We start from the raw sequence: 26847 nt of genomic DNA on the forward strand, positions 1-26847 counted from the left end.
ACGAGTGGCAACAAGACTCGGGCGTCGTAGACCACATCTTCTCTCAATGGGGTTACCCCACAATAGACTTGTTCGCTACAGGAGAAAACAAGCAATGCCCAGACTTTGCGTCCAGGTTCCCCCAGCCAGACTCCAAGGGGAACGCCCTATGGATGAACTTGTCAGGGAAATTTGCTTGCGCTATTCCCCCGACTCCATTAATGAGCAGGATAGTGAACTAGACACAAAGAGAACAGATAACACTTATCCTAGTTGATCCTTTGTGGGCGAGACAGCCATGGTATCCACATCTGTGCAAACTGGCGATGTGCGATCCCATCAAACTCCCATACCTAACCAACCTGTTAACTTAACACGGGGGAACAACCACACTCAATGAACTTGGAAGCATGGCTCCTGACGTCATAGAGTTCGGACACCTTAATTTACCACAGCAGTTTATGGATATCTTCAAGGAGGCAAGAAAAATTAACACAAGACACTGTTATTTCGACAAGTGGAGGAGATTCATAGTTTGGTGCCAGTCCAAACAAATAAACCCCATAGAATGTACTGCTTCACACATTCTCAACTATATGCTCCACTTGTTCGACTCAGGGTTCGTATTCAACTCTATAAAAGTCCACCTGGCGGCCTTATCAGTTTATACCACCTCTCCGAGCAAGGTATCATGGTGGAAGATTCCAGTCATTAAGGCATTCATGGAGGGAGTCAAGAGACTCCACCCTCCTATTTCAAACTGTTAGACAGAAACCTGTGCAGTTCCCTTTGGGAACACTGCAAAAGATTTAGGACTACAGGTGTTAGCAGTAAACCCACTTGGTAGCAGTCTGTACCACCCAGATTTACCTTGTAGCTGTGGCTGAGCAGTCAGACTTCCCTCAAGAAGAGTTAGGCAGTGTGCAAAATATACACAATAGGTACTCGGACACAATAGCACAAGCAAACACCGACCAGAGAGTATATAATTATTTATTTAAAAACACACTGTTTGAAACACTCCAGCACTCTTATTGTAAAACACTCTAAACACAGTTACTATTATAATATATACAACCCTTATTCCTTATCAGACAAGTCTTAGTTAACACCACTTATTTCCAGACAGAAGTGAGCGCTTAACTATAGATGGCACTCCAATAAGTTCATGAAGAAGGGAGGGAAAAAGACAGAATATGGGAAGAAACACCACTCTAAGATTTAGGAACACTTTTAGCAAGGCAGAAGAGCAAAAGTCACTTGTGAGCCAAAGTCCATAGGCTGGGCCCACTTTTAGAGAGAGCAGAGCACAAATGCGCCCAAGATCACACAGTTACACTAGGCTTTGAAAGTCTTGCAGAGAGTTCGAAAAGAGTTTAGAGAGGCTCAGAAAAGTTTAGCCAGGGTGTCCCAGGCTAACCCAGGTTCGAAAGCCGGGGGCTAAATCTACCCCGTACAGTCGGTGGCAAGGGAAGCCAGGCGGAACACGGTACCTTAAGTGGGAAGGATCCTCCAGCGGTGGCAGTTGTTCCTGGCAGCAGGTGCAAGTCTCGGCGTCGTCCAGGGGAAGAGAAGATCTCGACTTAGAGGAAAGATGAAGGTCGTTGCACTGCCAAGGAAGAAACCAGCCACAGAGTTTTCCGGTTAAAGGTATTACCCTTTATTTCGCGGTCGTGGTAAAACGTGGTATTCCGGTTGCCGGGGTGCTTGGCACAGGCAAGGCGGCCACGAGATGCGTCGGGAAGGCGAAAAGACGGTGAAACTGGTTATCCCCACCAGTCGAAGGAAGAAGACTCTCCGGTGGGAGATCTCCTCTGTCGTTGGAAATAGTGGTGAGACGGTTCAGCAAGGCTCCACCGGTGGTGTCGTCGTAGCAGGTCGGCTCGGCTTCTCCCTCGTCGGATTCTTAGGTCTGTGGCGACTTCTGAAGTTCCAGTCCCCAAAGCCCTGCTTTTATGCAGAAAACCCCCATTCACTCAGCCTAGCTGTCACTCAAACATGCTAAGTGGTGAGCCGGCCGGCTCACCACTTGGGCCAATCAGGACGGAGTGAGACTTGAGTTGCCTAGGCAACTCAGTCCAGGGTGCCTAAATCCCCCTCCACCCCTCCTAAGTACCCCAGACAGAGTGGCACCACTTTGGAGGGCTTCTGTGGAGAAGCCCGCCAAAAACACAAACGCCATTTTAGAACCGAGTTTTGGCAAAAAATACCAACCGGAGAATTAATAATAATTAAATAAACCGGCGGTATGTTCGAGGCTATCGTAATTAAATAAATAAAGATAGTAGCCTCGAACAGTGGGAAATCCCATAGAGAAATATTCGCGGTTGAATATAAAAAGTAGTATCCACTGCCACCAGCCAAAACTCTATCAGGGGGGACGGAGACGTGCCCCCTCGATTAACAGACCCCGGGGAAATCGAATTGCCCCAGCCAGTACGTCCACAATATGATGGTTTGTACTGGTTCTGTTCAGAATTCAAGACTAGTAAAGTCAATGGTGACGTTACATGCCCTGGGAGACAGTAGTCAGTCCCAGGGTATGGAGTCTATACTGGGGGGGTCACTATGACACCCCTGTGTTACTGCACTGAGGGTGCTGTGTAACACACATCACAAAAACACATGAAGCCCTACGGAGTAAAAGACCCCATAGCCCATTAAACACATCTAGAGTAAAAGGAACACACTCAAATCATGTCCAAGAGTGAGGGTAAAAGAGTCTCACTCTTGGCAGGAGAAAAAAAATAAACCCCAAAAATCCAGCAAAGCTGCTGGGGGACTCACTAGGTTAGGACATTCAGCCTAAACAGAGAATTCTCCCTAACACAAACCCACCACCAGGATGGGATCACAATGTAGTGCTAGCAAAGCTCATGGGGCCCCCATTCGAGCCTATGCATAAGTCAAGCTTTAAACAGCTGACATATAGGACTGCCCTCTTAGTGGCTATTACTTGCATAAGAAGAGTTAGTGAATTGCAAGCATTGTCAGTGCAGGACCCCTTCTTTATCATACATAAAGATAAATTGGTTTTACGTACTCATCCTAGGTTCTCCCCTAAATTCATTACTAAATTCCATGTGAACCAATCTATTGAGCTTCGGCTTTCTTTCAGAGACCAACTAGCTCAGCTGAGGTAAAACTCCACACACTGGATGTGAGGAGGGCGGTCCTTTACCACGTAAACAAGACCAGACTGCTTAGGAAGACAGATCAACTGTTTGTCTCCATAGCACCAGGCAGAGAAGGAGACCGCATTTCTAAAAATGCCATCTCCAGATGGATAGTAAGTTGTATTCAGTTGTGCTATTCATTATCAAACAAAACACTGCCTTTTACACCAAGAGCTTCCTCCACAAGGAGCACTGGAGCTACTCTGGCCTTTATGGCAAATGTCCCCTTAGAAAGCATTTGAAAAACAGCTACATGGAGCTCAGTACACACCTTTACTCAGCACTACTGCATTGACACACATTCCAAGACAGATATACAGGTGGGACAAGCGGTTCTAAAACATCTATTTGCCGCTACTCCTTCTCATGTCCCACCACCTTCTCCTAACACTGCAAGCAGAATCCTCAAGCCTCAGAAGGTATACTTTACTCACCGTAATTGTATTTCTGATGCTTGTATCTGCTTAGATTCACATGCACCCACCCTTCCTTCCCTGAGAGAAGATGCATAGTTGTGATTTGAGATTTCTGACTATATCTGCTTGGATACAACTGTACTCACACTACACTTCATGCCCTCATGTCAGAACAAAACAATCTGAGGGACCTTGACGCGTGAAGGACCATGGGTACAGTGGACGTCACACTAGGGATAGTATTACTGGCACGCCCTGTCTACGCCCCTTTTCGAGTTTCGAAAACAACTGTAATACTCTGCAGCTTCCACTAGATGTCGGCCTATGCATAGCATGTGAATCTAACAAAAACAAAGAGGTGATGGCTGGAAGGTTTAGAATTAATCTTAACCACTGGCAATGCTCTGGGCAACCCTCCAGACCACCGTTCCTTGCCTGCCAAGCCATTACAGAAGGGAAAGACCATATGCAAATCATGCTTGGCCCCACCCCAAAAGGGGCAGTCCAGCCCGAACTGCTAGGCCACATCCCCTCTGCAAGAGACCACAAGCATCCCCAAACATGTTTCGCCCTTGTTGGGGCTCATCAGTGAGGAGTAGCTTGGGTCTCTAGGCCCAGCAGGCACGGGACCCACGTCTGGGCATACCCGTCCCACTCGGGGTGACATAGCAAAAACAAAGAGGTGATGGCTGGAAGGTTTAGAATTAATCTTAACCACTGGCAATGCTCTGGGCAACCCTCCAGATCACCGTTCCTTGCCTGCCAAGCCATTACAGAAGGGAAAGACCATATGCAAATCAGGCTTGGCCCCACCCCAAAAGGGGCAGTCCAGCCCGAACTGCTAGGCCACATCCCCTCTGCAAGAGACCACAAGCATCCCCAAACATGTTTCGCCCTTGTTGGGGCTCATCAGTGAGGAGTAGCTTGGGTCTCTAGGCCCAGCAGGCACGGGACCCACGTCTGGGCATACCCGTCCCACTCGGGGTGGCATAGCAAAAACAAAGAGGTGATGGCTGGAAGGTTTAGAATTAATCTTAACCACTGGCAATGCTCTGGGCAACCCTTCAGACCACCGTTCCTTGCCTGCCAAGCCATTACAGAAGGGAAAGACCATATGCAAATCAGGCTTGGCCCCACCCCAAAAGGGGCAGTCCAGCCCGAACTGCTAGGCCACATCCCCTCTGCAAGAGACCACAAGCATCCCCAAACATGTTTCGCCGTTGTTGGGGCTCATCAGTGAGGAGTAGCTTGGGTCTCTAGGCCCAGCAGGCACGGGACCCACGTCTGGGCATACCCGTCCCACTCGGGGTGACATAGCAAAAACAAAGAGGTGATGGCTGGAAGGTTTAGAATTAATCTTGACCACTGGCAATGCTCTGGGCAACCCTCCAGACCACCGTTCCTTGCCTGCCAAGCCATTACAGAAGGGAAAGACCATATGCAAATCAGGCTTGGCCCCACCCCAAAAGGGGCAGTCCAGCCCGAACTGCTAGGCCACATCCCCTCTGCAAGAGACCACAAGCATCCCCAAACATGTTTCGCCCTTGTTGGGGCTCATCAGTGAGGAGTAGCTTGGGTCTCTAGGCCCAGCAGGCACGGGACCCACGTCTGGGCATACCCGTCCCACTCAGGGTGACATAGCAAAAACAAAGAGGTGATGGCTGGAAGGTTTAGAATTAATCTTAACCACTGGCAATGCTCTGGGCAACCCTCCAGACCACCGTTCCTTGCCTTCCAAGCCATTACAGAAGGGAAAGACCATATGCAAATCAGGCTTGGCCCCACCCCAAAAGGGGCAGTCCAGCCCGAACTGCTAGGCCACATCCCCTCTGCAAGAGACCACAAGCATCCCCAAACATGTTTCGCCCTTGTTGGGGCTCATCAGTGAGGAGTAGCTTGGGTCTCTAGGCCCAGCAGGCACGGGACACACGTCTGGGCATACCCGTCCCACTCGGGGTGACATAGCAAAAACAAAGAGATGATGGCTGGAAGGTTTAGAATTAATCTTAACCACTGGCAATGCTCTGGGCAACCCTCCAGACCACCGTTCCTTGCCTGCCAAGCCATTACAGAAGGGAAAGACCATATGCAAATCAGGCTTGGTCCCACCCCAAAAGGGGCAGTCCAGCCCGAACTGCTAGGCCACATCCCCTCTGCAAGAGACCACAAGCATCCCCAAACATGTTTCGCCCTTGTTGGGGCTCATCAGTGAGGAGTAGCTTGGGTCTCTAGGCCCAGCAGGCACGGGACCCACGTCTGGGCATACCCGTCCCACTCGGGGTGACATAGCAAAAACAAAGAGGTGATGGCTGGAAGGTTTAGAATTAATCTTAACCACTGGCAATGCTCTGGGCAACCCTCCAGACCACCGTTCCTTGCCTGCCAAGCCATTACAGAAGGGAAAGACCATATGCAAATCAGGCTTGGCCCCACCCCAAAAGGGGCAGTCCAGCCCGAACTGCTAGGCCACATCCCCTCTGCAAGAGACCACAAGCATCCCCAAACATGTTTCGCCCTTGTTGGGGCTCATCAGTGAGGAGTAGCTTGGGTCTCTAGGCCCAGCAGGCACGGGACCCACGTCTGGGCATACCCGTCCCACTCAGGGTGACATAGCAAAAACAAAGAGGTGATGGCTGGAAGGTTTAGAATTAATCTTAACCACTGGCAATGCTCTGGGCAACCCTCCAGACCACCGTTCCTTGCCTTCCAAGCCATTACAGAAGGGAAAGACCATATGCAAATCAGGCTTGGCCCCACCCCAAAAGGGGCAGTCCAGCCCGAACTGCTAGGCCACATCCCCTCTGCAAGAGACCACAAGCATGCCCAAACATGTTTTGCCCTTGTTGGGGCTCATCAGTGAGGAGTAGCTTGGGTCTCTAGGCCCAGCAGGCACGGGACCCACGTCTGGGCATACCCGTCCCACTCGGGGTGACATAGCAAAAACAAAGAGGTGATGGCTGGAAGGTTTAGAATTAATCTTAACCACTGGCAATGCTCTGGGCAACCCTCCAGACCACCGTTCCTTGCCTGCCAAGCCATTACAGAAGGGAAAGACCATATGCAAATCAGGCTTGGCCCCACCCCAAAAGGGGCAGTCCAGCCCGAACTGCTAGGCCACATCCCCTCTGCAAGAGACCACAAGCATCCCCAAACATGTTTCGCCCTTGTTGGGGCTCATCAGTGAGGAGTAGCTTGGGTCTCTAGGCCCAGCAGGCACGGGACCCACGTCTGGGCATACCCGTCCCACTCGGGGTGACATAGCAAAAACAAAGAGGTGATGGCTGGAAGGTTTAGAATTAATCTTAACCACTGGCAATGCTCTGGGCAACCCTCCAGACCACCGTTCCTTGCCTGCCAAGCCATTACAGAAGGGAAAGACCATATACAAATCAGGCTTGGCCCCACCCCAAAAGGGGCAGTCCAGCCCGAACTGATACAAGCATCAAAAATATGATTAGGGTGAGTAATGTATCATATATCTATCTATATATCTATATATATCACAAATGATGATATTCAGGTAGTGGAGTTTTTGAATGAGAGCAGAATGGACTGGGTCATACTTCATCTGGAATCCCAACTGATAAAGGAAGATTCACTGGAAGCCAGTGACAAACTACTACATTTGGGATATGAGCTAAGTGACTGTGAGGAATTCGATACAGCAAGGAAGGAGAGAGCGGCACCGGGAAGAATCACTGTCCCCAATGATGCAAAGAATGTACTAATTGCAAAAGGCAAAGACAGCGAGCCCATGCCATTAAAGAAAATCAGTAACGTCTGCAGCATAAATCCCTTCTGCCATTGAAATTCACCATTGACAACTCATCCCACACCAAGAGGAACTTAACGGGACAGCAAGTTCAGTGACAAGTCGAATAATTGGGATTGGTTAGCAGAGGCCCTAGGAAATCCCCAACTACAATAGACCCACCGGAGAGAGGATGCTAAAGGTCTCCATATCGGCTCCTGGAACACAAGGGATTTAGGTCCTTTTATTCCAAAGAATCCTGGACCTTGGCATAGGTTGATATTCTCCCCCCCCCCCAAGAGAATTGGTTGAGGGCCTTTCCATCATGTGAAGGCTACGAGACCCTGCAGGCAAAGGTCCATGGTTAAGGCCATATTCCGCACTTTTGACCATGATTAAGATGGATAAAGGGCTGATAATTGAAAGCATGTCAAATCCAAACCTTTTCGTTCAGGTGGTGAAAATGAGCAGGGGGGAATTCCATGTTGAAAGTCCAAATCCACCTGATGTGTACTGGAGTGTCAATATGTGCCCAGAGGAGGTCTTCATTAAATCAATGAGTCAGGTGGATGAGGCCCTGCTTGCAATTGAATATGTGGAGACTTGAATATTCGCTTACTGAACAAGGAAGGATGGCCACAAAGTGAGTCGCAACTTGAGAAAAGAGCTCGAAGATGGTGCTCAATGGACAAACCAAAGACAATCGACCTGGTGCATGCACACAGGGAAGAGGATCCCAAAGAACCTGTCTGGACTACTGTTTTGTTTCAGAAAACATCGCCATATCGGTAAAGAGGTGCTGTCCGGTAATTTGGTCGACAGACAAATGGTAGAATTTTTTTTTATTTTTATATATATTTTTCAGGTTTTCGTTTAGGAAAAAAAAGGGGGGGGTTGAGGGCCCCCCCCCCCCAAAAAAAGTGAAAATACTAAAAAAAAAAAACCATTTGTCTTTCGACCAAATTGCGTCGACCATTTGTCCTGTCGACTTTTTTTTTCGACCAAATGACCGGTAACCAAACTTCTTTAGAAGTAGTGAAACAGACCTTAAGTGATCATGATCTTTTAGCCATTAGTTGGACGGTTACAGCTCACATAAAGGAGAGGAAGGTAATGGTCAGGTGGAGTTAGCTTGGGGGAAAAATAGGCTTAGAATTAAGAAGGTCAATGTCCCTAGAGTCACCTCGCAGTATGAGCATTTAATATTGGAGACTCCAAACAAGGTAGAATATGCTTGGATCCTGAAAGAGTTTAGAGTTTAAAAGAGGGCAGTAAAACAAATATCCTACCCAAACCTGCCTATGATCACGAGCTAGTGATGGTGAGAAGAGCTATGAGATCTGTCATTAGAAGGCTGCAGAGGGAAAGAGGGGTCTTCATGAAGGAAAAGATAAGGAAACTTAAACAGACCTATCATAACTGGGTCCGGGCATCAAGGGCAAGACGGATGCAAATGGACGCCGAAAAAATGTTGAAAGCCGGGTGTGTCAATAATACAAGCAATCTGTGGGACTTTATCAATAACGGGGGTAACTTTAGGCCAGATCACATGATGGGGCAAGTTTTAGAAGATTGATGTGTAGGCCATTATACAACCCTATTTGCCCAAAGAGGAGAAACAAGTCAAATGGGAAAATTGAGGGGAAGAAGAGATGTTATTTTGAATTTGAGGAGGAGGCAAGAGAAATGATTGCTAAGCTTAGCTCCTCCTGGACAGCTGGACCAGACAGTTTATCAAATTAGGTTCTAAAGGGTAATGTTAATGCCTGGCTCGACTTGGTGGTAAAACTGTTCAGACAGATCATGCAGACCAAGCAAGTGCTGACCTCATGGCGTGAAGCCATTGTAGTCCCTCTTTTTAAGAAGGGCGACCGAGGCGATCCGAAGAACTATCTCCCGATCGCCCTCCTGGATTCCTTGCGCAAACCGTTTGCATCTGTCTTTTTGAGAGACCTGACTGCATGGGCAATAAAAGCAGACTGATTTCACCCTAGACAGACGGGTTTTGTAAGGGGAGTAGGGACTTCGTTGAATCTGTTTATACTTAATCTATAGCCGGTCCGATAGCACAGCGAGTAGAGCGCTCGCTTTGACATCTGACGCAGGTTCGAATCCCGGCAGGGCCAAACTCGGCCTTTCATCCTTCCGAGGTCACTGAGGTCGATAAATGAGCACCACACACCGTGGATAATAATAAGCAGTGCCCCAATGCCTGAGGGTTCGTAGCGCTATATAAATGCTAAATTATTAATGTTTTGGAACAGAGGGCCATAGAGACAAAGACCACTGTCTACCTGGCCTTCATGGACCTTGAACAAGCATTTGATGGGGGTAAGTAGATAACGCCTGTGGTCTAAGCTCACAGAATGGAACTGTCCTATGGATCTGATAGAGGCAATTGGAGCGCTATACACGGACACATCGATCCAAGTGAGACTATCAGCAGAGGGTGGGGGACTGTCTAGGAAAATATACACTCTGGGGGCTAAAGCAGGGATGCCCTTTGGCACCCCTGCTTTTTAGCCTCTATATGTCAGACCTGAAGGAAACCCAAAAGGAGATCCAAGCTTTCCCACCATTCCACCGAACTTCATTGGATACTGTACGTGGACGACTTGGTCTTTATTGACCAAAGGCCCATTGGTCTTCAACGAAGGCTCAATGCATTCACTATCTATCTGAACGAGAATGGCATGCAGATTAACATGGGGAAATCCACATTTGTGATCATGTTGTCTGCGCACAGGAAACGGAAGGAAAGCTTTTTCATGGAGGGGGGAAAATCAAAAACTTGAGACCAGTGGATCTCATGACCTACTTGGGAACAGTGGTAAATAAAAAGTTAGATGAAAAAGGTCATGACACAATGCGAAGAGCTAGGTTGGGAAAGCTTGCAACCCATGGGGCAGCCCTGCATAGAAGATATGCGAGGTTATCAATTCTGCCACTGATCTCATTCTATAAGCGGAAGGTGGTGCAGATCTTGACATATGGAGCTGAATCTCTGTTAAATCTATCATGGCAAGTGTGGGGAGTTATTGAGGGAATATTCTGGCTGAAAGTTTTAAGATTGCCAAACTCGCTCCCGGTGTCTGCCATTAGATACGAGCTGTGGCTCCAATCCCTAGAATCGATAGCCTTGTGGAAAACTGTATAGAAAATGTACGATCATAGACAGTTCGGCTCCATTATCCATCTTAAAGTCAATGGAGACTGACCAAAATAAGGGATTGAGCCAGTGGACGATTAAATGTGAGGCCTACCTGGAAAGGTGTGACATCACAAGGGACCTACTCATGTCAGATCCAACTAAAGTGAAAAAAGCTGCAATCCCTGAATTGGATTGAAACCATGGAGACAAGGGGCATGGATAACCTGAGAGCTAGACTGAGCATGGAGCAGAAAGGGCTAAAACAAGCGGCAGGCTATCTCCAAAAGTTTCCATCAGCACACTACCGAGACCTTTTCCTGAGGTGTTTCTTGAATACCCTACCAGCAAGGGAAGTTCAATTGACCTGGAATCAGATAGAAGAGTCAAACTCGTATTGTAGTTATTGCGGAGACACTAGGAATGCGTAAAACGTTCTTTCATATAATAACCTTGCTGCCCTTGCTCTGTGCGTCCCTTCCTTGTCGTTCCCTACATGTGCTGTCCCCTCTTATCCCTCCTTAAGTTCCCCTCTTCCCCCTTTCAGCCAGTCCTACCTCCCTTTTCCCAGTCCTGTCCCTGCATGGTCCCTCGCATTCCCTTTACGCATGTGCGTGTCTGCGTCACTTCCATCCTTGGCTTCGCAGGCGCTGCGTGTTCTGGATGTGGGTGGCCCCTCGCACTCTTCGATTGCGTGTTCCTCCGCACCCCTTCCATCCCTGTCTGTTTGCTGTGCCCGTCCTCGACCTGCGTGGTCCCTTGCATTCCTGTGAGCGCGTGTGCATCTGCCCCTCTCCATCCTTGGCGTGCCCCCTTATTTGCATAGCCCCTCGCATTCCTTGATCGCGTCCTTTCCTTTGCCTGCCTGCCTGCCTGCACTGCGCATCCTCGGCCTTCGTTGTCCATCGTATTCCTGTGATCGCGTGTGTTCAGCGCCTCCTCCTTCCTTGGCCACTTTTTTGCGCCTGCGCGTCCTAGCCCGCGGGGTCCCTCCCGATTCTCTATTGCGTTGGTTCCTCGCACCCGCCTTCCTTGGTTGCTCGCACCACGCGTCCTGTACTCGCGCGTCCGCTTGCAATTCCATGATCGTGTTTGCCTCGTACCTTTTCTTCTACTGCTCACCAGTACTCATGCACACCCCTGAGCATTCTTGCTTGTCTGTTGGCCCGTTCCCTCACCCTCCCCCTGCCGCTTCTCTGTCCTTGGTGTTTTGCTCTGTGTCTGCTATGCTCTACCCCTTCATGGTTTCTTCGACTGTTCTGTTTGCTCGTATTGCTGTGTTTCTGCTGCTCTCTGCCTTCTTCTATGCTCCCCCGTCAACTATCCTGTTTTTGCTGTGTACTGCTGTGTGTTCTGTGAATTGTCTTTTGTACTGTTGTGCCATTCCTTCCTCCAGGTTTTCTTTCATTGACTACTCTGGCCTCTTGTTGCCCTGCTAACCTGGTTGTTCATCATACTGCCCTGTGTTCTTTTGTGCTCTCTCTAGCGCTCCATCAAGTTCAGTTTAGTTTATCTATTTACTACTTGTTCTTGTCTCGTTCCGTCTCTTCTGCTTGCACCCCCGCCTGTGTTCTCCCCCTGTGTCTCCCCCCACCCTTTCCATTCTTCTCTCACTCCCCACCCACACCCCTCTTATGTCTTCTTTTCCCCCTCCTCAGCATCATCTGTGGTGCTCTCTGTTTCGCCTCTCTTCTCCACCTGCTATTCTATTGACTATCCTACCCTTCTTACTCAGTCTGGTAGGAAGAAGTTAAAAAAGGATATCCTGGTCTCCAACCCAGGCATCCCTATCGCTGATCCCTTCACCAGCATTTCCTCCATACAGACCCTCACCAACATCCTCTTTGTCATTCCTTCGCCAGACCTATGGACTCTTCATATGGTCTCTGTGCTCTCTCCTTTCTCTTCCTCACCCATTAATGGTGGCACCCGGTGGGAGGCCTTTTTGGCTTCCTTCCACTCCTCGAAGGTCATCATTAATGTTTACATGAATGGCACCGTCTTGGTCCAAGGCCCTCATACCAACCTCCTCCTCTTTGATGGGCGCTTCCCGCTCCTTATCAATTTCCTTTCCTCTCCCACTGTCCCTTCTCTCCCTTCTTCGGCTACCTTGCCACCCCCCTCAGCCACTTCTCTGGCGACCTCTTCCTCCTCTTTAGCTACCTTGTCCTTCCCTCCTACCTCCTTCCTCTGCCCACTCTCTAGCTCCTTCTACACTTCCGTAGGGAGTACCCCTGATTTGTACCCCTCCCTGGAGGTCTTTCAAGGATGGCAACCTTCTCCAACTTGCCACTCTTAACTCTTGCTCAGCTGTCCAACACACCTCTGACATTTGCTGTCTCCTAGAAGAACTTGACCTTGATGTCCTTGGTCTCACCGAGACATGGTTCACGGCAAGCTCTCACAAGCTTTGACACTCTTCTCCCCCCCCTGGTGGCTACAAGATCCTCTCCACGCTCAGATCTAACCATTCGGGTGAGGGTGTAGCCTTGATCTTCCCAGAGTGCATTCCTGCCTCTATCATTCCTATGCAGGCCTACTCCTCCATCGAATGCCTGGTCTGTAGGCTTTCTCTCTCTCATGGCCACTCTCTCTCATGGCCACTCTCTCACAGTGGCTACTACCTACCAGCCACCTGGTCAGATCACCTCCTTCCCGTCCGTCTGGGCAGACCTCTCTTCCTCCCTCCGGGCCTCGACTGCTCAACTCCTCCTCCATGGAGACTTTAACATCCACCTGGATGCTTCCTGTCCCGCTACGGGACTCTTTCGCAATCTTTGCGACTCTCTCTCTATTCTTCCCTCTGGCCCGACTCACTCTGCAGGGCACACTCTTGATGTTCTGATCTCCTCTATCCTCCCCCTCTCTAACCCTCTGACCACTCCTCTCTGCTGGAGGGACCACTTTCTCCTCTCATCTCTCTACACCTCAGGCCAAGCCAACCTTGACACTGCCACCCACCTTCTCGGTCATTCGACCCATGAAGCATGTGTCAGTGGAGGCTTTCGCCGCCTCGTTCTCTCCCCCTCCTGCACCTCTGGCTGACTCGGACCCTGATGCAGCCCTTTTCATGCTCCACTCTATCTTTGACACGCTTGATGTACTTACCCCTGTCATGAGGATCCGCATGAAGCCTAAAGCCAAGTGCAACTCCTGGTACGACTCAGACCTTGTCACCCTTAAACGCAAGTGTAGGTTGACTGAGAGGAAATGGTTGGCATCTTGTCCATCCTCTTACAAACTGGCCTGCTGTCTGCTCCAAAGGCAATACAGACTCTGTCCTCACTAAGAAGGGAGTCCACATGCAAGCCTGTGTCATCTAAGAACTCGGCCCAACTCTTTAAAATGTGCAAGGAGCTGGCCAATCCCGCTGCAGTCTCTTCCTCTCCAGTCCCCTCCCAGATCCTCTATGGCCCTGGCTTCTCATTTCATCTCTAAAACCCAGGACATCGTGTCCACCCTCTCATCCTCTCCTTCTCCCTCCACTCTCTCCTCTTCCTCTGGGCCCCCTGCAACCTCCCCCCCTCCCTTCTCTGCCTTTCCTCTCTTCACCCCAGATGAGGTTTCTAGACAAGTGCGATCTATGAAAGCCTCGTCAAAACAGCTTCTTCCCTGTTCTTCCAAAACCATCAAGGACCACATTGACACCCTCGCTACAGCCTTGCAACCATTCTTTCGCCACTGGAACCTTCCCTTCCCCCCTGAAGCACTCTTTTGTGCACCCTCTTCCCAAGAAACCCTCAGCCGACCCCTCCTGTCCGGCTAACTATCGCCCAATCTCCATCACTCCTTTCCTGGGTAGACTCCTGGAAAAGCTGGCCATCTCCCAGCTTAATCTTCACACTGAATCTGTTGGTTGTCTCCATGATTGTCTGGCTTCAGAGCATCCAGAAGAATGGAAACTGCTCTCCTGAACAACCCCGAAGACCTGCTCTCTAACCTCGATGCTAATCTCCCCTCTGTCCTCATCTTACTTTCTCTTGTCTGCCTTTGACACAGTTAACCATGCCATCCTGGGTATCGTTGATCAGGGTCTGGCCTGGCTGACTTCTTTCCTCTCTGACCAACCCTCCCAGGTCCAACTTGGGTCCTTCCTCTCCTCTATCTCTCTACCTGTGGTGTTCCCCAGGGGTTTAACCTCTCCCTGGCTGTTCAACCAATACCTGGCACCTCTCGCCCACCGCATTGCTGCGCTATGCTTCAACTTTCGATGCTATACGGATGCCAGTCTGCTCGCTTTCAGGCTCCCCTTAGCCACCTCTTCTCCTTCTCTCATCCCGGATTGTCTGTCTGCAATCCAGGAGTGGTGTGCCGCCAATGATGTGAATGCCAGTAAGACGTAGATCCTCCTCATTGGCACACCTGCACCATCTTTTCCTGCCACTCCCTGGCAGGCCTCCCTTGGCCCCCTTCCTGCTCCCATCTGTGTGGCTAAGAACCTCAGGGTAATTTTCAACTCCACACTCTCCTTCTCTCCTCGCATCTGATCTCTCTAAGAAGTCAAACTACCAACTGCACCTCCTCAGAGGTATTGTTTCTTTCCTCTCCTTCTCCCAGAAGCTCTCTGTCTCCAGGGCTCTGGTTCTCTCTAGGGTTGACTACTGCAACAGCCTCTTTTTAAATCTGCCTGCCTCTACTCTCCGTCCTCTACAACTCATCCAGAACAGGACTGCAAGACTTGTCCTTGGCCTCAAGCCCAGTGATCGTTTCTCTCCATCCCTGAAATTTCTCCATTGGCTCCCAGTGGCTGCAAGGATCCAGTTCAAGACCCTTTGCATTGTCCACAAGGCCTTCTGGGGCCTGGTACTGCAATACCTCAAACTCTCTTCGGAAATATCTTACTACTCAAGCTCTTCGCGCCTCCACCTCCAACTCCTTGAGGGTTAGATGCTTCTCCGAGCAACGAGTCGGGGGCAGATCGCTCTCTTCTGCTGGCGCCTCCCTCTGGAACAGCCACCCTTCCTCTCTGAAACTTGAGCAGAACCATGTCACTAGGCCTAGTAAGACCGTTGTCTTCCCTTTGTATCCCCTCCCTTGCCTCGTCGCGCCATGAAACACGTGTGTGTAGGCGTGTTATAAATATCATATAACCTCTTGTAAGGCTCTTGGAGAGATGAGAACTAGATTCCTGGAGGGACATGTGAAACAAACACTTACAGTAACGGCAGAAGGGTGGTGGTGAGAGGGTTTTGATCGGGGAAAAGATTAGTTTGGTTTTAGTGGTGATGAAATGTGTGGAATATGTTTTAAAAGAAAAAGACTAATTAATTGGGTGGATCGGGCCAATCGGGGATCAATCCAAAAAATGTATGAATTTTGAGATGACCTTATGATGGACAATAGTGAGGAATTTTAGTTTTAATCGATACAGTTTAGTACGATTGCTTGATATTTGATGTGTGAAGAATTTAACGGTGGGATTGATGAAAGAAGATGTTAAAGGTTTTTATTTGTGAGAAAGCAGTAAACATTAATATATATTAAATAGAAAAAAATCTTTCAACCCTTGTTCTTGAATTTGGTTGTTTGTACATCCCATATAGCCTTTAGCTGTCATGTCGACACTACCTAGGGCGAGAAAATCTAGCAAACCAGGGCCAGGGGTTTGCAACTTGCGGCTCTCCAGGTGATTTGGACTAGAAATCCCATGATCCCTCCTTGACTATATTGGCTAGGGCTGATGGGAATTGTAGTCCAAAACATCTGGAGAACCAAAGGTTGCAGATCCCTAGACAAAGGAAGCTAAAGATCTTACCTCTGTGAATGTGAAGCCTTCAACGCCTTGGGGCTATGCACAGGGATTGCCCATTTGAAGGCTACAACATCCTAAGAAGCTACTCATGACCACGCCTGTTCAACAAAGCAACGACCTTGCTCTGCAGCGCTCATAACATTCATAAGACTCCTTTCTATGAAGTGTGAGGAATCCAGGGAATTCGTCCCTTCTCCCCAAGGGACCCCCCCCCTTTTGGGACTAGGGAGGTGAGCCTACTACACAATATTCTCCATATGGGACAGGGCCAGCGGGATTGCACTGAGTCTGCCCCCCCCCCCAAACTCCTTTAGGGGACAAGGCATCCCCAAGCAGAGGTGCCTCAATACCTCCCTATTATGCAGACTTCCACACATTTGCAGGGTATATGGCAGCAGAACCATGTTCTAATATGCAGGGCACTTTAAATGTGTTTGGGTCAGTTTCTGACTCTGTTTTGGTGACACCCCTACCTGAAACCCAGGACCAATGGGGTCTTCTCTCTCTTGTTCCAAGAAGGAACTGAAAAGGGTTGGGACCCAATCAGGAAGGAGGAGAGCCAATCCGTGGCTGAAGGAAAGCAGTCTGCGTTGGAGCGCTGAGGAGGGACACAATCTCTCACAGCAACCTGGAGGCAGGACGACGTTGGAGGCATGGTAGGCGGAGAGCCTGTGGATTGTTACCAAGCCCAGGGAAGCGGCAGAGAGCCTAGAGCCCCTGGAGCGATGAAAGAGAGAACTGCCACAGGCCCAGTTTCCCGCCGTACCACAAAGCAAACGTCAAAGTCCTGTACCCGAGCGACAGCAGGAACCAAGGACAGAGACCCGACAGTGAGGAAGTCAGAGTTGCGGTTCCACAGCAAGAGGAAATGTCTCCTTCCCCACTAACGCATCACCGCACACAAATGGATACGTGGCCAGAGACTGGAAGTGGATGGAGTGCTGAGGCCCACCAAAGAAGCTTGCAAGGGGCCCAATACTGAGAAGAGCCTTCCAGGGGCCAATACTGAGAAGGGCCTGCGAGGGGCCAATACTGAGAAGGGCCCACAATGGGCCGAGGCTGAAATGAACTTGCAAGTGGTTACAATCAAGTGCATCCCAGAAAGGGGGGAACCCAGAGAACCAAGAAGCCAGTGAGAATACTCAATGGAAGAGTGGAACGGAACGAAGAAGCCTGCAAGGGGCTAACCATGAAAGCATGCTAGACGCGGGAGAGTATAAGGCAAGAATCCTAAGGTCGGAGAGGACAGCAAGCCTACGAGAGACTGACGGTGAGATCGCCTCACAAGGAGGGAAGCAAACTGTTGAATACCCATCCCTTTTAATTGAAAGAGAATTCTTTAAACTGAGACAATTTAATTTTGTGTCCAGGTAACATTCCCCAGGAGGTAGAAGCAGCCCCTTATTTTGGTTGAAGATGGAGAACCTCGTCGTAGGCATGGGGGATAGTTTGGGTTTTCTTTACTTTAATAAACACCCTCGAATCATGTATTTCTGCGTCTCTCTTGTCTGACTTACCACAGAAGAAAATTAGGAATTTTTGATTTAGCTTATGGAATGGACATTTGACTCATGACACCAATTCTTTTTACATTGAAACCTCCTTGTTGTTGTGGGTTCATCCACTGATCCCTACAGTAGTGTCTGCCCAGATACCTTAACCCTATGACTTGTGAGTAGAGAATGCAAGGTTAAGATACATTGTTTGTGCTGATACAAATTCATCTGTGCCAAGTAGGTAGTCTTGTTATGGTGGCCCCCTTTTTTGTATCCATTTCATTTACACTGAATAGTGCTTCCAATAAAACGACTTATACCTCACCAATGTATGTGTATTCTGTTACTCATAACACTAGCCTATACCTGTACAGGACCATTAAACCTAGGGTAAAAGACTGAATGGTAGCGTTTGTGAGGCGCAGAGCTGTGGTGTGGTTGTGTTACACGCTCCAGCTCTTCTAAAGTTATAAGCAGTATTCTTTTCGTAATCCGCTAAGCATGCTACAGTCCTGTCACTGTGGCCTGGGTGTCCCATTAGTAATGGGTAAAGTGGACTGTTGATGGCTCCATGTGCATTTACCACACATCTTTTCACTGCGTTTTTACCACACGATTTTTAGTTTTTTTTAAATCTGAAGATCAACCAAGCTCTGCTCTCCTATGCTACCAATAATTACTTTGATCAATGAAAAGGAGTTACTGGAGACATATAGAGAAATGTGCTTCTGGTACCACGTGTCGATCACAGCCAGTCACTGAGCTCCTGATTCTCCTTACTGCAACCCTGCCTGTCCATGCTCTGGAATCCTACTTTAAGCTCTTCCTCATCTTCCATTTTGCATGAATCACTGTAACCCCTAGTCTTGCAACCCTGCATTCTTCCCTGACATATTATTGGCTTCCTGACGAGAGGTACATCCCTATCTGCAGACATTGTTACTTAGCTGAACATGAACATATATATGTAACAGTTAAAATGTCAAAATGCCAGGCTTCAACAATAGCAATCTTTTGGAAATGCCTTTTTGCTCAGTGTATACAGGACTCACAAAGTGGTGACTTTGATATCAGCTCATGCCGTTATACAAATGTTTTAAGTTTGATGCCAGAATTGATTTCCCAAGTGAATCAAGCCTCACTCAAAAATCATTTAAGATTCCGTACTCAGTTTACCGACCTTCCATTGAAATGTGGGTAACTGCTCATTAGATCCCTTGATGGAGAAGAAAACATGACTTTGCTGTAAAAACATTGTCCATCAAGATTATCCTGCCCAGATTCTTAAGGCCTCTCACCATCTTACACTGAGGATTTTGGTGATGCTAGTCTTGTTGCCAAAGAGGAACTGAGAGATTTGCTTTGGAGTCCGGCATTATGGAAATTTCATTAACTACCCTGTGAAGGCATTTAAATGGTCACAGTCCCTTTTCTTAATTGATCTCAAATTTAAAAGGGAAAACAGTCAAAACATTTTGATTTTGAAAAAAAGTGTTCCTGCCCCCGTTTCTGTGAGCCTGAAGGGTCCATCCTTACTTAGGAACATGTTGATTATGTCCACATTTAAGAAATGTGTTGTGTGAGTCTTTTTACCCCCCTGAGCCCCTCTCTTTTTCTGTAAATGAAGGTCTACCAGTCCAACGCATCCAGTTTTGAGATATCGTTATTACTATCTTTTCTATTACTTTCAGGTTGTAACATTTTGGACAGCAGTATTAAAGGGCCCATTACCAAGAGCCCTGCAAAATGAGCAGCATCCAACCCTTCAGACAAGTGCCTGTGATGCTCTTTCCTCTGTTTTACCCGAGGCTTTCAGCAACCTGCCGGTAAGCTCCAGGTGCATTCAGAAGTCAAGACATTGTGACCGTCTCTTTTGATCCCTTTGAAGAAAAAGGTGTCAAATGACAAAGCAGAAAGATGCACACATAACCAATGCTTTTATACTTTAGGAATGTGCTAACTATACTAGTCAAGTTAGAAAGTGCCTTTGATACAAGCCTAAAACATAGTGTAATGGAAATGTATGGCACAGTATTGTTTGTGGTACTTATACTTGCACAGGTTTGCACTTTACATTAATGCATTGATATTGTCTGAAAAGTCAATATAAAGTCCTCTATTTAAATGGGTGTCTCTGTATGATTTGCGTCTCTCCCTGACATGTAATCTGATGGTTATGCAAATGGAAGAATCTGCTGAAAATATTCCTACTAATTCAAAATCTCCCTTTTTGAGCTATTGCAAGAGTTTCAAGATGCAGTGCTATGTTTAGTAAGCCTACATGTTATGTTTGCATACCAAAGTTTGTGCATGAATTTTTATTGTTTTACCAAAGTATTGTACAGGGTTTCAATGACTGAACTGACCCTACTACTCGCGCAACAATCGCTCAGCAAAGAACACAAATGAATGCTTAGGCATTATTAAGAAAAAGGATCCCAACTGATTTACCTATGTTTGCTAATTTCTGGCATGTTGAATCCTTTCTGAGCTAACCCATGTTCTGAATATACAACTGGGAGCTCTGCACACCGTATGGCACTTTTTAAGCTAAACTGCCCAGGATTGCAGTTGGAGGCACCTTTTTGAGGTGCAAGTAATCGTATGTGCAATGTAAATAAGAGATCCCTCTGATGATAAATGCATTCCCTCATATGCAGTGCTTCAACTGTGGCCAGACCATGCTTCAGTCCATGAAGTGTTGTGGTGGGGTGGTTCTTGATGCATTTTACCAGATTTGTTTGTGACACCTGTCCTTCTGGAGGGAGATCTGAGTACTTAAACCATAGCTGTGAGATTTTTCTTGCACATGCGCAGCCGCTGCAGTGGGGTTTCGTGTTGTCCTCTGTGTTGAGACATCACCACCATTTTGTGTGAGGTTAGACTGAAAGGAGTAGAAGGACCACATCTCCTGAAACTGCACATGCACTTCAACTGTGTGGCATCCCATCGCTCGTGACTCACACTTGGGCTGTTGACTTGTGAAACGGTCCTAAAGTGCGTGCACTAGAGATACCTGTTGATAAAACTAGACTGTTCATTTTGAACCTAAGTTTCCCTGATTTGCTTAACCTATAACTTTGGAGTGAAATCATTGGGTTCCCTGTATTAATAGGTGCCTTTGGTCCTAACCCTGAAGGAGACACTGTGACGATTTGACGACACTAACTAGCTGGGATGAGCGTAGTTGCTCTTACTTTTCCTCACTATGTATAGATACATTTTCTACGGTCGGGTCAGGTTTACGTCCTGGTTGCAAGATAATGTCTAAACAATTCTTTAACTCCTCTGAATGCAACATATTCATGAGGTGCTTTTGACATCCACTCATAGATATGTTTTATTCATATTTTTTTAAGCAGTGTAGAAATCTCATGCTGCACTCAAGAACATGCACAATTCATTCAGTCCTAAAATGATATGTGCCACTTAATGAATTCCATTGATGCTCGGTACTTGCATGTCTCCATTGTTACCACAGCGAAGCTGGCAGGGACTTCAGGATGCTCCTCCACATAGCATGCTGGCCACGCTTTTGAGTTCTTTTCCTGAAACCACATATGCTTCTGATTCTTCCTTCCTTGCTGGCATTTATACAATAGCTCACGCGCTTGAAAACCAACCCAATCATTGCTGTCTTAACAATGTCTTGTTAAGGTAACGTCTTCAAATCTTAACGCTGCCGCCAGGAATCTGTGCATGTTACTTTTAACCTTTTCCTCTAGTTTAATAAAGTGCTTTGGTACAAACCTGCTGAGTCTCGAATACTGGGTTTTTCTTCAGCTTTCTCTACTGGCACTTTTTTAAAGTTAAAACTGGCCCATGTGAAAGCCCCAACGAAAAGGAACTTGCTTGATCTAAAACTGCAAATGCAAGGCAGTTTAGAATGTTCCCAACCTTCCAAATAGCCTGACCATGAAATTAACCAATTATCCTTCAGATGTCCTTCCTCCATTTTGGAAAGAGCTGGAAACCGAACTAATGGAGAACTTGGTTAAGGAATACCTCTTTACCAATCCTACACTCTCACCAGTAACACGGCCACCAGTCATCCATACTTCACTAGCCTAAGCCTCCCTAACAGAGAAGCATTCACCCACTCTGAGCAACCACAGGTCACCCATTTCTCCTCTTGCATCTTGCACTGAGTGAACCTAAAACATGGGTCTTGCCAGGTCTGCGGGCAAGTTGGGATTGTGGACCGGCAAAAAATATGTGCCAATCTGCAAATGTTCAAAACAATCGCAAACCGCACAAGGAACCCAGGAATAGCATTGGGGAAAAACACCTAGCCCCCCTCAGATCCCCCCAAGTGTACCTACCTGTCCAAACCTCCAACTCAGGATTGTCCCGGACACAGACCACTCTCCCCAACTCAGCATCCTTTTTTCTTTTTTAACTTGAGTTAGATTTTTCATTGAAAAACACACCCAAGTCCGATCTCTCTTCCCCCACCATAGCAGATTACAGTTTGCAATCAGTGCATAGTTCACATCGACATTGTCCACAGTTCCACACAATAAAATTAGTCTGCTGTCCTGATTAAATATTGTATATATGGGTCCCAGACCTCCGGGGGTCTAGCATGCAGTGACAAAGTTCAAATAAAAGCAGTTTCCACATCATGACAATATGCCACGTCTTGCAGCCAGCCTTGTATACTGGGAGGGTGGCCTCTTCCCCCCCCCCAAGCCATCACCACCCTTCTATGGGCCACCACTAATAGAAACCCTGACAGCCGCCTCATCCCTTGCCGCAGGGCCCGCGTGCATCCTAGCAGCGCCACAGTGCGATCCAGTTCCGATTGTTCACCAATGATCAAGGAGATTTTTCCCAACACTTCTGACCAAATGTCTGAGACCCGCTGACATTCCCAGGCCAAATGAAGGAACCCTGCCAGGCCCGCGCCATATCTGGCACAGGCATCCGGCGCAGAGGGAAAATGTCTATGAAGCCTGGTCGGAGGATGATCTACTTGATGCAAAAATTCAAGTATATCAACTTAAATTTGGAGTTCAGTGACACCCTCTGAGTCTGGCCTAGGACAAACGCCCGACCCTTGTCCTCAAGAGACCTACCCAGCGTCCCTTCCCACCTTTTCCTTGGGCCCTCCCACGGTATTTCAGACAGGAGACTACTGTAGGTTCGCGAAACCAATTGGCCCTCTCCCCGAGGATGGATCACCCCCTGCAAGAGCACCTACCTATGGGGTTGCTTGGGGAAGGAGGGGAAGAAAGCCTTAAGCGCATGTCGCACTCGGAAATAGAGAAAGATATCCAGAGCAGAGTCGCCACCCCGCTTCCTCACCTGTTGAACAGAGAGAAACGCATCATCGACAAAGAAATACCCAAAAGGGTCTATGCTTAGATTATCCACCCACTGGAGATATACTCTATCCCCAGTGATGGCCAACCCAGCCATATGAAGTACCGGCAGAAGGGGTGAGTATAGTGTATATTCACATTCGATTTTCCCACAATCTTTTTCCATATCGTAAAAGTGATCTTAACAATATTCAGGGTACCAGGGGGCAACCCGTTGCACCCAGGATCAACTCCCCGCAGCAGGTCGGGGGCAGCGAGTGCCCTCTCCACCTGTACATGGGGTCGCACGGAGTTAATGGCATACCAATGGCCAAGAAAATGCACCCGCACTGCCCAATAGCACTGTTCAAGATCCGGTAAGGCTAACCCGCCCCTCGCCAGAGGCTGCGTCAGTGTGGCGTATGCTGCCCTCACCGGTTTCCCAGCCCACAGCAAGTCCAGGATAAGCCCCTGCAGCCGAAAAAAGAAACCTCCGGTCAAGAGCAGGGGGATGTTAAGGAAGAGGTACAAGAACTTGGTGCGTACAATCATTTTCACGAATTCAATGCAACCTAGAAGTGTGAGCGGGAGTGTCTGCCACCTTGCTACTGCCTCCCGGAGATTCTCAATTGCCTTCCCCATAATTGTCACGGAATAGGTCCTCCCAACTCAGCATACATAACTTAAAAATTCCACAATGGCCCCATCAGGCATCTTCTATATTTAGGCTTGCCACCTTAGCATGATTCTGGCTCTCATGAATCCAGGAGCCACAGCCAATCGCAGGTTCTCCCTGGCCAGGATCAATTGTGTAGACCCTCAGCCCAAGCCTCACCAAAGGAGAGAAGTGGGGAAACATCCCAGTCTGGTACTGTGGGTTGCAGGAGGCTTGTGTTCAGTGAAGGCTGGAGACTGAGAATAATGGATACTGAGTTGGCTGCAGTCTTTGGTGGAGACTGATAAGTGACAGAGAAAGTGGTAACGTGAGAGTTGGAGAGTTGTGGCAGCAGGAGAGAGGAGGAGATGACATTCACAGTTTAGAAGGAGGTGGTAATGTTAGAGGGACGGTGTTAGCGACAGTAGTGGCAGAGGTGATAGACAACAAGGAGAAGGTGGGAGAGGAGGTGGTGAGACCTGTGCAAAAGGAGGTGGTATAAGGGAAGAAGGTGATGTTACTAACAGAAGTAGTAGAAGATGAGGAAAAGTTGGTTTAAGATCCCAGTGGACCGAGGCAGTGAGATTAAGTGTCAAGGTAGAGATGGCTGGAGCATTCAAAGGTGCTAGAGAGTTGGTTGTAGTCACCAGAGCAACCCAGATTGGTAGTGATGAGGCAGTGCCAAGAAGAACAGACCAAGGCTGCAGAGGAGAGGTATTTGTGACAGGATCTGCCATAGGTGGTAGGCAGGATATAGTGGCCAGAAGACCTGCGAAAGGTGCTAAAGAGAAGGTAGTAGAAAAACAGAGCAAGGAGACAGACACGATGTTGGTGGTGAGAAAGGCAGGTTCAAGCATATGTGAGAAACTGATGGGGGGCGGGGGGGGAAGAACAGGCCAAGGGGGCAGTGAGGAGGAGACTGTGAAGGACAAGCGGAGGGGAGATCAGAGACAGAGGAGTGGCTAAGGGGAGTTTTCTCCAGAAGAGGAGCTTGGGAATGAAGAATATCAAATCAAGGAGGAATAATGTTTTAGCGAGGAAGTTAGGAAGGAGACCACGTGGAGGAAGAGTTGTCTTATAATGACGTGGTGGAGGATGGGGTGGGGAAGGAATGAGAGAGCCTTGAATCTGAGAGACTGGGTTTTCATTAAAGGCTTTCCTGATGAAGCAGAGCTAGGAAGAGGCCTGTCAAACAGAGCATGAAGGTTCCAGAGGGCTACGTCAGGCCTTAGTTATGCCCAGGTTGTGGGAGGAGTTTCCACTGAAGCTAAGGAACTTTGTGTTAGCTCAGTGAGTGACCAGGAGGAAGCAAGAGGCTTTCTAGAAGCAATTGAAGTGGGGTGCTTCTGCCTCTGTTTTTTTCTGGCTGTCCCCTATGTATTCTTCAAAGAGAGCAGACATGGTTAGTTATCTGTTATAGAAGCCTTATACACCTGAATCTGGGTCATCCTGAGCAGAAGAATAGGATTTAGGGTCACTGTTGAGCCCACTGCACAAGAGTGGGGTTACACACAGGGGTGTTGCTAGGTCTGGAAAAGATCTGGGGCTTAGCAAATGTTGGGAATCTGGGCTAGATAGCCGTTTGGTTGTAGCCCCTGAGCTTCTTTCCGGGGCTACAACTGCCGCTTCTCAACCCTCAGTAGTTACACTGAGTCCATTCGCTATGATCTCTCCAGTAGCCAGGACTTGATTTTAGAACAAGGAGAGCAGCAGGCTATACTCACAAGACTAGTCCCAATAGCTCCCAAGGGCACCTATATCTGATTGACATCGAAATCAGGCTTGGCTTGGAAATATGGATTGGGCGTCCTAGCAGGAGTAGTAGACCCAGACTACAGGGGAGATGTTAAAATCCTAATTCAATATAATGTACAGCAATCTTTTTACTTTAAGATTTGAGATAAAATTGCCCAGGGACTTTTAGAAAGACGTATTGCCAAACTTGCTAGAGGTTCATGATACCGACCAAACAGAGAGAGGAGGAAAAGGGTTTGACAAAGCTGATCTAGAACCAAGCTCCAACGTCGAGATGCAAACACAAGAGGGGAAACTAAAGAGACAGAAATAATGCCAGATCTAGCATTTGCCCACCGTCCTGACCCTATGTTTTCTGAAGCCTTCCTTAAAACAGTATTGGAGGGTGAAGGAAAGAAGATGGCCCCTTTTTCCTAAAACGGGGGTTGTTGTATAAGAGAGACACTGCCCGGAAGGGAACACCACACTCCCAAATTGTAGTTCCTCAATCACCGTAGGGTTGTGTTAGAAATCACCAACACTCACCTTACTTCGCGATCATTGTAGACAGCCAAGGACAGGTAGTCAGCAGATTCTATTGGCCAGGAGTTTTTACAGACATCAAACACTTTGTGTTCCCATACTCCTTATGTCCGAAAACTGCACAACGTAAACCCCTACTACACAGCCACTGCGCATCATAGATATTCCCTTTTCCCAGATAGGCATAGATTTTGTAGGACCATTAGAACGTTCCCGTTTGGGGAACAAATACATGCTGGTTCTTCTAGACTATGCAATCTGTTACCCCAAAGCTTTCCCAATGCGAAATAGCTATACCCAGTAAATCATAAAACACCTCATTCCTTTTTCCCTCGGGTTCGGCTTACCAAAGGAGATTTTGACTGATCAAGGGACACATGTTATGAGTAAACTTACTCGGGTGAAGGGAAGTCCTCCATATTAAGACGCTTGGAACATCTGTATACCACCCACAGACGGACGGCCGTGTAGAACATTTCAAGAAGACTCTTTGACCATTTAGATTACTTGGGTGTCCCCTACACAAACTATGCAGACGATATGCAAATTCTCATCACGCTATCAGGTTCTTACGATAAAGACTCCACATTCCTTAATGAAATCTTTCTCAGAATCCAAGCCTGGATGGCCGAGCACGGTCTTTGCCTCAATGACAACAAGACAATGCTACTGCTAATCGACTCTAGGCACCGCATCAATAAGCTAGATCCCCAATATAACACATTCAATATTGATGGCAACAACATCAAGGTGTCCAAGGATGCCAAAACACTTGGAGTCTATCTAGATTCCACCTTATCCCTGTCCAAACAAGTAAATGCTGCAGCATCGGCAACCGCCTATACTTCTATAAAACAATGCCCTCAGATCAGCTGTTAACATTCCTCGCTCTAG

At 47.9% G+C, this 26847-nt stretch overlaps 1 protein-coding gene across 3 annotated transcripts in view; it reads left to right on the plus strand.

The window, feature by feature from the left end:
- Window positions 1-26847, plus strand: part of HEATR6 (HEAT repeat containing 6) — a 1218923-nt gene that overhangs the window by 775706 nt on the left and 416370 nt on the right. For all 3 annotated transcript variants that reach the window (XM_069614663.1, XM_069614664.1, XM_069614665.1), the window contains one exon: window positions 19410-19544. In XM_069614663.1, coding sequence (XP_069470764.1) covers window positions 19410-19544 — 135 coding nt within the window. The remainder of the gene's footprint in view (window positions 1-19409; window positions 19545-26847) is intronic.

The sequence above is a fragment of the Ambystoma mexicanum genome, chromosome 9 (assembly GCF_040938575.1).
Source record: "Ambystoma mexicanum isolate Mex_15411 chromosome 9, UKY_AmexF1_1, whole genome shotgun sequence".
Taxonomy (NCBI): domain Eukaryota; kingdom Metazoa; phylum Chordata; class Amphibia; order Caudata; family Ambystomatidae; genus Ambystoma; species Ambystoma mexicanum.